This window comes from Suricata suricatta, chromosome 3 (assembly GCF_006229205.1).
Source record: "Suricata suricatta isolate VVHF042 chromosome 3, meerkat_22Aug2017_6uvM2_HiC, whole genome shotgun sequence".
Taxonomy (NCBI): domain Eukaryota; kingdom Metazoa; phylum Chordata; class Mammalia; order Carnivora; family Herpestidae; genus Suricata; species Suricata suricatta.
In genome coordinates, this window is record NC_043702.1 from 11,021,255 (window position 1) to 11,033,007 (window position 11,753).

Here is an 11,753-nt window from a genome sequence, read left to right on the forward strand (position 1 = left end):
GTCTTTGATGTTTGTGTAATACCCAAGATTTCTTTATCGTCCCCAAAAACCAGAAACCTCCAGGGAGACCGAGTCACACATGCAAAAGCAAAGGGCTTTATTACGGTTTTAGGCTCACCGGGGCCTAAACTCGGGCTCACAGACTTCACCAGACTTCACCGGTGTGGTGGATCCGTGCTGAGAGCCCTGAACAAAGGGGGGGCAGGGCTTTTATGAGTTTGGGAAGGGGGAGTTACAGGAAATTGTGACACAGGTACAGTGATCCAATTATTATTATACAATATTATTGACAGCAGGTTTATCCAATTACAACATTTAGAGTGTTAACCAATCACAGAGCAGGCCCAGGACCCAGGACCCTCACATAGGGTGTAACTAGCCTTAAGCAATAACTGATTACCTATAGCTTCTATTTCTAGGCCTGCCCTTAGGAATGGTAAGGGTGTTACAAGGGTGGTCCCTCTTGCCTTGGGCAACGTGTGCCCTTCTGTCATCTCAAACCTGCGCCCTTACATTTGCATTTGCTGCATTGCATCTGTGTGTGTACAGCACTAAGTTAATTGTGTGTCCATTGGGGTGACTTCCGTTAACAGCACGCGAGTGCTAGGAAGTGAGTGTAGTTCTCAGGCACTCACTGCTTGGACAGAGTTCACAGTCAGTCAGAACAGCTCATCACTGAACCTACGTTTAAATCCAACTGCCTTGGTGCATATATTGTTGTGCAGTATTGAGAGCCGGGACACCACACACACACCCCTTTAAGAACAATTAACTCTCAAGTAGAAGATACGGCCAGTAATGGGGTTCTACAAACTTAGTTCAGGAAACACTTCCAGATCCCCCACACTCTTTAGAAAGTACGGTACTGGGTGTTGTGGGCAATACAAATGGAGGTAAGATGCATAGTGCCTCACAACCTCATGGCCGAAATAGCCGGCAGAACAGAAGTAACTGTAAATAATGGGAGATTATGATTTGTGCTTCGAAGGAGATTCTGGCACAGGCACAAGGACAGTGGAACGGGGAGAGGTGAACTTGAGTGTGGAGGCCAGCAGGGCTGCTGAGAGCCGGGCAAGAGCCGCCTCTGAGCATAGCCTTTGCGGAAAGTTTGGGTTTTGAGGACCAGAATTGTCTGGTAGGGAGATGTCAGCGGCACAGAGGGGGTCGGTTGGCTTAAGAGCCTGGTGACTAAGTCAGCCACATCCTTGCTGCTCTAAGTGTGGTCTGAGGACCAGTAGCAAGTCAGGCCACAGACCTACCCTGTTAGAATCTGCATGTTTGGTCTGCATACTAGATCCCCGGAATATTTGTAGATCCATTCTAGTTTGAGCTACCCTAAGCATGTTGGGTGAGTGCTGTTGTTAAAAGAGTCAGCTAAGAGTGACACAATCCCTAGTGACTCAGTCCTAGCTGTAGGTCAAAGTCATGTGGAAGGCCTGGGCCTCCTCCCAGCCCAATGGAATGCAGGGGGATGCAGGGCCCAGGTACCAGTGTTTGGGAAAAGCTCCCACGAGGACTCTAGTGGACGGCCAGGGTTAAGGCCCATTGCTGTACCCCAACACCAGTGGACACATGTTGGGTGGCTGGTTCACCCCTTTAGTGGCTTTGGCAAAGACCCAAAGAAGGTCACCGAGAAGAAAAAATCAAATGGACAAATAGTTATCTTGGGCACATACAAGACTCTCTCCATAGATCAAGAGCTTCTGAAAGACAGCTGACAGTCTACACGGGCCCAGGTGTGATGACCTGTCATCTCTCGTTCTGCCTGGCTTGGGGTCAGATGGGCTCATCCAGTTGCAGGTGGCCTCAGAAAGGCCTTCTCTGGCTTTCTGGGCCCTCTCCTTATTGATGGCACTGACCCTGCCAGCTGCCAGTGGGCCACCTGAGGCCACCGTTGTACCACAACATGTGACTGTTAAGTTAAAAAAACAAAAGTGCTCGGCCCTTCCCGAAAAGCACTTCTCGTTCTCCCACAGTCCCAGAGTGGGCCTGCTCCATGCTCAGCTTCCCGGGAGATCCTTTCTACCCTCCTGGGTTTCCACTCCCAAGCCAGTGTCCCCTTCTGAGTCCGTCTTCTCTGACATGGGCATCCAGTCCCTGTTACCAAGGACCCCTCTTTGCCTGCACTATATTCTTTGGTCCCCTTGCTCTCCCTGCTCACCACCTGGACACATCAGCTATACTGTCCCAGTACTAAAAAGTGACAAGCCTCTTCTGAGGGTCTAACGTGCCCTAACCCTGACTGACTTGGGTCAAGTGCAGGACGTGTTGCTCATCACCTATTTTCCGAAGTCATTTCTTCAGCATGCTGTTGGGCTGTCTGTGCCGCCCCCAGGGTTGGTTGTGAAGGATCAGCTGAGATCAGGAAGCACCTCTTAAAATGAAATAATTGGTTTCTTCTTGGTTTCCCTTCCAAACCTCTTCCATGGCCGAGCTGGTCTGTAACCAGGGGCTGCAGCCGAGATCTATACAGAAGCAAGCAAAGTTCTGGCTCTTTCCTGCCCAGTATGAGTCAGTAACAGCCACACTAAAACAACTCAGGTCTGCTAAGAGCCCTCCACCATGGAAGGCCTGATGTTTTTCCGCTCACACATCTCCTTGATCTACAGCTTTTCCTTCCTGGTGGAGGAGGGGTGGGGGTGGGCAGAGGCCCACAGGCTGGGGCTTCCTGGGATGAGCACAAAGGTGGTTTCCATATCGGTTTGGACTGGAACTGCCTACTGGACACCTCCCTCCACCTGTTAGAGGGGGTCAGTCTTCAAGTCAACAAGTGATGCTCTCAGGGGAGGCAATCCATCGAACGCTGGTGCTTTGAGATGTGGCTCGAGTCCTCAAAACAAGGTCCAAGTGGAGAACAGTCCACAGGGTGAAAGCTCTGTGCACTCAGCTCGGGTTAACAAAAGCTTTCCTCCCCGTCCCTGGAAATTGCCTGATGATTGCTCCAAAGGGCGCCAAGAGCCTGTATTATCACATCTGGTGGGGGGACTCCTTTCCCAGATCGACAGAGATCTCGCTGCACGTCCGTATTTCGGGGAGATGCCTGCTGCCTTTGCACTGTTGGCTTCTCAGCACTTGGGCAGCCCTCTCCCGCGAAGGGCACGGTGGCCACAGGTTGGGACCCTGTCCTCAGGTGGGAGAGATGAAGGAAGCTCTGAGCTCACCGTCGGGACCCTGTGTTTCTTCTCAAGTAGCTGGTGTTCCCTTTGGAGCAGGTGGAAAGGGATGTGGCCGCCAGCGTACAGCAGCCCCTCCCCCCTCCCCCCCGCCCCCCCCCTCCAAAGAGGGTTCTGCCTCGTTCCTGGAAGAGAGAGGGCACCTCTCACCCAGATGGGGAGAGGGACAGGCTTCCTTACTGAGTCATGGCCGTGTACCGAACACAGTCTAGGGACCTTGTGACCGGCCAAGAGAATTTGTTTAAAACCCGAGGAAGCAGAAAGTGAAGTGATAGCACTCCGAAGGCCAGGAATCCCAGGGGGACCCGCGGGAGTTCTGCCAGCATGGACTGTGGGGCGAGGGGCTGGCTGGCTGTGGGGACAGAAGGAGGACGTTTGTATGGGACGCTCTTAGGCGACGTTAGGACAGAATTTCAAAGGCAGTGAGGTTTGTAAGGGTATGCGTCTCAGATGGTGCCTACAGGGGGGCCTGTGTGAGACGGGAAATTGGGACATTAACCTGTTCACCCAGGCACAGGCAGTCCCCTGCTCTCAACCCTCAGGTGGAAGAACAAGTCCAAGAGTGAAAAAGAGTGAAAGCTGCTTAAGTGAGCCCTCTCTGACTTAATGGTTAGTTTTAGACTCACGTGTGGCAGAGAGTGAGTGAGAAAGGGAGAGAAGGAGAGGAACGACTAGGTAGAGACCAGAACCCTTGGGAGGGCTAGTGATTCAGGGAATTCAGGCTAATGGCAATAAACTCCTCCAGAGGCAAGGGCCATATCCTGGAGACTGTGGCTAATGAATTGATACCTTGGCCAAAAGTAACCGAACTTGTAAAGAACCCAAGTATCAGTGTAACTGCAGCCACGTCCTCCAGGGGGCGCAGCTATGCTCTGCATTTGGTCCTGAAGCAGGGGCTGCAGGCTGTGCCTTGGCCCTCAGCCCTCAGCCAGCTGCCTGAGTGAGGTTCCTCACCACACGTGATCAGCTCTGTCCCCTTCCTGAGCCTCAGTCTCCCCCCTGGGCGGCTGGCAAAGGAGATCTCACCTATGAGATCATATGGCTGGTGAGAAGACCGGACTGGTTAACCCATGTGAAGGGTGGGACCTCGCCCCTTGTAAACCCTCAATTATTATTTTAAATAATAGCAGCTTTTATCTTGCTCCAAATTTAACTCAACTCTCAACTGAGTCCTATTAAATTTTATTTATTCCTCCACTCAGCTTTCTAAAAAAAAAATCACTATTAAGGATATTTAATTGTGAGGGGCGCCTGGGTGCTTCAGTCGGTTAAGCCTCCGGCTTCGGCTCAGGTCAGATCTCACGTTCGTGGGTTCGAGCCCCGCGTCAGGCTCTGTGCTGACAGCTGGCTCAGAGCCTGGAGCCTGCTTCCAGTTCTGTGTCTCCTTGTCTTTCTGCCCCTTCCCCTCTCATGCTCTATCTCTCTCTGTATCAAAAATAAATAAAACATTAAAAAAATAAAAAAAAGGATATTTAATTGTGCAAGTCATATATGTTCAGTGTAAAAAAAATAGTCAAATATACAAGAATATGAAGAAACATGAAGACCTCTCTCTCAGCATCTCCCTGGTATGGCTTCCAATCCTGGCTCTACTGGCTCTTCTAAGTAAGTTAGTTGGCTTCCGAGAGCCTCAGTTACCCCACTGCCACGTGGAGAGAAGACCCCTCAACTTCATGTATCTGAGAAGACAGAAGAGCTAAGGCAGAACTGTCCACCTGGGGAGCCCAGGGCCGGCCCCTGGTGACCACGTGTCATACTGTTTTCATGACGGCCATCATGAACTCTCGTGCAGGGTGCAAAGGAGAGCCGGGGCCGGATGGCAGGCGGGGCAAGGACGGCCTCCCAGGGCCTCCTGGACCTCCTGGAAGCAAAGGGGACACAGGAGAAGCCGGCTGGCCCGGAGCGCCAGGTAAGCCTTTTCAGCTCCTCGTCCTTTCTTGGACGCCATAGACCTGAGACCTGTGCACAATCCCTGCTTTCGAAACTGCTCTTATTACAAGCATTTCCCGAGGCCCCTGGGTGGCTCAGTCAGTTAGGCGTCCGGCTTTGGCTCAGGTCATGATCTCACGGTTCGTGGGTTCGAGCCCCGCGTCGGGCTCTGTGCTGACAGCTCGGAGCCTGAAGCCTGTCTTCGGATTCTGTGTCTCCCCCTCTCTCTGGCCCTCCCCTGCTCACGCTCTCTCTCTCTGTCTCTCAAAAATAGTTAAAAATTTTAAGAAAAAAAAAACCAAAAAAAAGCATTTGCCTTAGGTGTGGACTCACCAGGTAGTGGGGAGGGGCAGAAACGAGAACAGAATGAGGACGTGTCCCCCACTGAGGGCCTAACGGATCGTCAAGTAAAGAGCAGTCAAGGCCGATCTCCTGTTGGGTATCTTCCCACATCACTGTACACCATCTAACACACTCAGCTCCTCCGGCTGTTGGCTTTGCCAAGGCGAGCCTGGCGTTGTGTGTCATCCCCACTGAGAGGCCGGGCTGTGCACAGGGCCTCCTCACCCTCCACGGCAGGCTGAGTCAGTGGCCTCTGTTTTCTGAGTTCACTTCATCTTCTTGTACAAGCATTGAAACGTTTAGGTAGGATATGAGGCTCTTAAGGAAAAAAGTGGGGCGCAGGCGCATCATATTTCAAATGGCGTTACAGAATAGCCATTTGAAATATGATGCGCCAGGCAATATGCTGGGCACTGGGGGGCCCAAGGACCCTCAGGTAGGTCTCATCTTTGGAGAGGATCTGCCAAGTTGGTAATGAGAAGGGGTGAAGGGGGCCGGGGAAGTCTGCCACAAAACGGAGGCTGCACTCAACTTCAGCCAATTGCTGTAGGCAGAGGAGAGGGCTCAGTGCTGCCCATGCTGTGCTTGCCAAGTCCAAGGTCTTGACAGGTCAAGGGAAACACGTGAGGAGACCCAATTCAGTCCACAAGTCCTCTGGTTTGCAGTGTGAATGAGAGCCTGCCAGTCTTCCAGAAATGAGTTTTTTTAAAAAAAATAAACAACTCTTGATTTCACCTTTGCTCTTGGCAATTAGAAGTAGCCATTGGCCTCCTCCAATGGGTCAGCCCCTTCGGGATGCCAAGAGGCAGACCCTGCTTCCCGTCTGCCAACAATAATGCCAGGACCAGGCCTTCCTTCCCCCTCCCTCCCTCATAAATAAAGGGCCAAGCTGTCCATGTGGTCCCAACTCCTTGCCTCTCCTCCATGTGCCAGAGGAGGCATAAGGAAGGCCGACTTTGAGAATTACCTTTTCAGGGGCACCTGGGTGGCTTAGTTAGTGGCTGACTTCAGCTCAGGCCATGATCTCACAGTTTGTGGGTTTGAACCCCGCGTCAGGCTCTGGACAGCTGACAGCTCAGAGCCTGGAGCCTGCTTCTGATTCTGTGTCTCCCCCTCTCTCTGACCCTCTCCCATTCACACTCTGTCTCTCTTTCTCAGAAATAAATAAATGTTAAAAGAGAGAGAGAGAGAGAGAGAGAGAGAATTACCTTTTCAGATCAGCAAGCTCCCAGTTCAGAGACGGTCACCCACATCTGGGAGGTCACATGGGGGGGGGACGCCACCCCATCTTTCTCTTCTCAGCATTTCACATTTCACAGTTGGTCCTTTCTCTTGTTCAAGTAGAATGTAAGCCCTGGGAGGGCAGGGATCTCTGCTTGCTGTTTGGATGCTAACTCAGCCCGACTGCCTGGGAGATGCTTGGGCTACACCTGCTGGGCGGGCTGTCTGCCTATATTGTGGTGCATCAGAGGGACGTCCCTGGCATGGGCCGTGGCAGGCTCCTCTCTGCTCCCTGAGTGCTCAGAACGGAGGTGCTCAGAAGTGCTTGTTGAAACACCCCCCCTAAACTGCCTTCATTTTCTCTTTATTCCTCCAGGCCCTCCTGGGCCCATTGGGGAGCCCGGGCCCAAAGGGTTTGGGCCTGGATACCTCAGTGGCTTCCTCCTGGTTCTCCACAGTCAGACGGATGGAGAGCCCTCCTGCCCGGCAGGCATGCCCATGCTCTGGACGGGCTACAGCCTGTTGTACCTGGAGGGACAGGAGAAGGCTCACAGTCAAGACCTCGGTATGTGCATAGCATGTGGTCGCCCGTGCCCATCGCTTAGGAGGCCGCTTTTGGGTTAATTTTACTGATTCATCCACGTCCCGAGTGATGGCTCACCTCCCGTGGAATTTTCTCTTAATTCTGCTTAATTCTCAATTAATCTCTCTTTTTCCTTTTTCAAAACCCTTTTGAATTTATTTTTTTCATATAGTTTATTGTCAAGCTGGTTTCCATATAACACCCAGTGCTCTTTCCCACAAGTGCCCTCCTTCATGACCATCACCCCCCTTCCCATTTCCCCCTCCCCCTTCAGCCCTGTTTGTTTTCAGGATTCAAGAGTCTCTCTGATTTGCCTCCCTCCCTCCCCTGACTCTTCCTCCCCTTCCCCTCCCCATGGTCCTCTGTTCGGTTTCTCCTGTTAGGCCCATGAGTGAAAGCATATGGCATCGTCAGTGAATCTTCTGAAGCAGATGTGATTCCTAGGGGGCGCCAAAGAGGCAGGCTCTGGCTACAGTTCTTATCATCTGGTTACTTACTTGTGTTTTTAAAAGAATTCTTCCTAAGAATATTTTAATGTAAGGATAAATTAAATTTAACTGTAAATTTAAATCACATTTAAGTTTAACTAATTTAAAATGTAATTTTTACTACCAAAGGTAAGTTTTTAATCAGGACATGGACAGTTGCTGTGTTTGTCTGCGCAAAGGTGCATCGCCAGCGGCCGGGCGCTTAGATGACATGGCACCAGCCAGTACCAACTCTTCCGCACCTCCAGTTGGTTTTTAAATTACAGAACTTTATTTGGGGAGTCATCCCTTGGTGCTACTTATTCATTTAAAAAAATTTTTTTAATGTTTATTTATTTTTGAGAGAGACAGAGAGTGAGCAGGGGCGGGGCAGAGAGCACGGAAGACACAGAATCGGAAGCAGGCTCCAGGCTCTGAGCTGCAGAGTCCTACATGGGGGCATGAATCGTGAGATCATGACCTGAGCTGAAGTCAGATGCTAACAGCCACCGAGGCCCCTGTCCATTTTCCATAGTAGCTCTGTAAGCTACAGGAACTGATTTCAAGCCAGGAGTTTAAGTACCTTCCCAGATCATGCTGGTTGGGTGGTGAGTGCAGGAGGGATATGACAACAGGGACAGCTGATGGAGAGGGGAGCCTTGTCACTGTCCTCCCTGGGCTATGAACTCTACTGCCAGCAAGGACGAGCAAGGAGAGCAGGCTTAGCAACGGCAGCTACTTCCAGATCATTCTCCACTGGGCTTAGCCATGGCCCTTCCCATTAAAGGGCCTGGTGGGGGAGGCAGAGGAAGAAGTAATGCTTAATATCTCGGCTCTATCTACTTCTCTCCTCCTCGCCCTGAGGTCGTCTGTCTTCCTGCCTGTTCTCTTCCCGCCTCCCCCGACCCTGGTCTAGCCAGAGCCTACTCGCAAAGCTCTTCAGAGCCCTGGGATAAAATCTAAGCTCCTTACAAGATAGGCTAAGCCTCTGGGTGGACTTGTCTCTGGACACCCTGAGACAGACACCCAGACATCCTCTTCCCCCCTCACCAGCGGGGGTTCTTTGAACTCCACGCTCCCTCACCCCCAACCCTCTCTACTGCCCTGTCTTCCCCCTTGAATACTCACCATCTTTAAGCCTGGCCAAATCCTCTTCACACCTCAGGTGCTAGCAGAAAGGCATTCTTCCAGTGTTCCTCTCCGCAAGTGTCCCTGCTCTGCACGTCTCACTCACAGGGCTGGCCGTGCTGCATCTTCCTTGCCCAGTCGCTCAGCCATCAGCCAAGCCAGGGTGTGAGCTTTGTGGGGACCACACCCCTCCAGCAGCTGGCCCACTGTTGGTTCCTGAGTGAGTGAGGAGTGAATGAGTGAGGAGGGCCGGCCCCAGGACCAGGGAGGTGCAGAAACGCGCCCCATCCATGTAACAGAACACGCATCCGCGAATGGCACACACTGGGAAGGTCATGGGCACACCGGGCCGGGCTGCTCACATGCCCCACGGCCTTGTCTTCCCTCCCAAGGTCTGCCAGGGTCTTGCCTTCCCATGTTCAGCACACTGCCCTTCGCCTACTGTAACACCCACCAAGTATGCCACTACGCGCGGAGAAACGACAGGTCGTACTGGCTGGCCAGCGCCGCGCCCCTGCCCATGATGCCGCTCTCGGAAGAGGAGATCCGCCCTTACATCAGCCGCTGTGCCGTGTGCGAGGCCCCGGCTCAGGTGGTGGCGCTGCACAGCCAGGACCAGTCCATCCCCCCGTGTCCCCGGACCTGGAGGAGCCTCTGGATCGGGTACTCGTTCCTGATGGTGAGTCCCTTGCACGCCTGCTTACCTTGTGACATCCCTCGCTCGCCCCTTCCATCTGGACCAGGCAGTGGCTCCTGGACTCTGTCTGGCAGACAGACAGTGACAGCACTGTGGCCACGACGCCTGCCGCAGTCCACAGCCGGGCCGGATGGATGGCCATTCTTCACTTCTTATCGCCAACCACGGTTTGATGATTTTGCTAAGGGTTCGGTAGTCGGATTGGCTCTGGCCGTCTGCGGAGGGTGGCCCAATCAGGTGCGCGCATCAACACGTCTCCCCATCTCCTTGCCTCAGTGGATCATAGCTTGTTCTTCTTGGAATAATTTGGGGGGTGGGGAGGAAATGTCAAGTGAGGCCCTGCTCCCTGCGTGTGGCTGACGGGGTCTGGGGTTGTCTGCCCGAGTCCGAGCCCTAACCGTGTCTTTGTTCTCCTGGTAGCACACAGGGGCGGGGGACCAAGGAGGAGGTCAGGCCCTCATGTCACCCGGAAGCTGCCTGGAAGATTTCCGCGCGGCACCGTTCCTGGAATGCCAAGGCCGCCAGGGAACGTGCCACTTCTTTGCAAACAAGTATAGCTTCTGGCTGACAACAGTGAGACCGGACCTGCAGTTTTCCTCCGTGCCGTCACCGGACACCTTAAAAGAAAGCCAGGCCCAGCGGCAAAGAATCAGCAGATGCCAGGTCTGCATGAAATACAGCTAGAGGACCCGCACCTCGCCACCACGTCGTCAGGAGAAACGTCCTGGGGGGCCCGGGCGCCCAGGCTGTGCTAAGAGATGAATGGTGCTCATTTCAGACTCCGGCCTCAGCGACTTCTACTGTTTATGTGGTTGTGCCCACTATCCTGTCATTTCCTCTGTTCGGGACAGATTAAGTAAACGCTACCCTATGGATTGGTCGGACTCACCCATCTAGATGAAATCCAGATATTCCTACATGTTTGAGGACAACGGAAGAACTGGCTTTGTTTAAAATTATGCTAATTCACAGGAAGGCAGAAAGACGATAAAGGCCAGATTACAAATGACATTACTGAAAACTTCATTCATTGGTTAATAGCACCTCCAAGAATTGAAGTCAATTACTCCATAATACAGTGGGCTTCAGGATGGAATTTTATCGGGAAAAAATAAATAGGCCAACAAATGAAACCAGAAAGTAGAGATTTCCAACATTTCAAAGTGATTTCCTCTGTAATCTGTTTTCCCATGTGCTTTAAATAATTATAAAACCATGACCCAAGGAGACGTTTTAAAAAAAAGAAGAAAGAAAGAAAGAAAAGAAAATTCACACAGCTAGCATTTAACAGTTCATTTCAAAGCAGAATGAATCACTATGCCAGGAAGGACCACAGTTGCTGGATCCGGAGATGCTACATTAGCATAAACACATCACAGATGAACATAAAACATGTTCTCTTCTGCATTTTTCAGAGAATGGAAGTACCTACTTTGGCAACGCTTTTGAAAAGTAGCATTTATGGGAAAAATATATTCAATAAGGGATTAGGAGCCTAAAAGCTCTTAATGAATATTAAGGCGGTGATTCACAAAAATTGACTCCCCATTGCCGTGAACTTCCAACAGAGGGTATTTTCCCCAGTCGGGGTCCCGCTCGTCCTGGGGCTTGCGCGCGCTAATGGGACCGAAGCCACACGGGGCTTGTTCAGGCGCACGCAGCTCACACAAAGCATCCTGCCCTTTCCCCAGGAGCGCCTGCGGAGCCTGCGATGGACTCTTTTCTCCCGCACATAATGGCATTTCAGACGGGGAAGTGACAGGGCCATCATTATGCACTTGGGAGAAAATGAAGGGCCGGGGTAATTAAACTTCGGTAAGAAGACTCGCTGAGGCCACGGGCCAGGAAGATATGGTGCTATTTTAAAAGAAACAAAAAACAACCTACACTCTGCATTTTATGTTCCTGTCACTGGTGTTTGCAGAAGCATCCTCCTGTTTTCCCACTTTTAAAAACATCCTTCTGTCTTATGTCAGTATTATATGCCAAGGCCGCACTTTGATATGTGGCGTTAATATTTTCCATAAAAGTTTCGGAGAGACGTCAGTTTAAAAGGAGTAGTTTTCCGAATAGCAAAGCATTCAGTGCCTATTCTGTTGGGATTCAGGGGTCCAGTCCTAAAAAATCAAAAAGTTGTTGGGAATATATGAGAGGAAATCTGCCTTCCTCATTTAAAAACATGTCATGTGAGAAAAGAAACTGAAGAAATTTCT

General features: G+C 51.5%; 1 protein-coding gene across 1 annotated transcript in view; it reads left to right on the forward strand.

Annotated features, from left to right (window-relative positions):
- The window catches only part of COL4A4 (collagen type IV alpha 4 chain), a 129,561-nt gene extending 118,043 nt beyond the window's left edge, over window positions 1-11,518 (forward strand). Inside the window, exons 46-49 of the mRNA XM_029933685.1 lie at window positions 4,966-5,082; window positions 7,042-7,230; window positions 9,236-9,522; window positions 9,961-11,518. Of these exons, the coding sequence (XP_029789545.1) occupies window positions 4,966-5,082; window positions 7,042-7,230; window positions 9,236-9,522; window positions 9,961-10,224 (857 nt within the window). The 3' untranslated portion in view covers window positions 10,225-11,518. The remainder of the gene's footprint in view (window positions 1-4,965; window positions 5,083-7,041; window positions 7,231-9,235; window positions 9,523-9,960) is intronic.
- The last annotated feature ends 235 nt before the right edge of the window (window positions 11,519-11,753 follow it).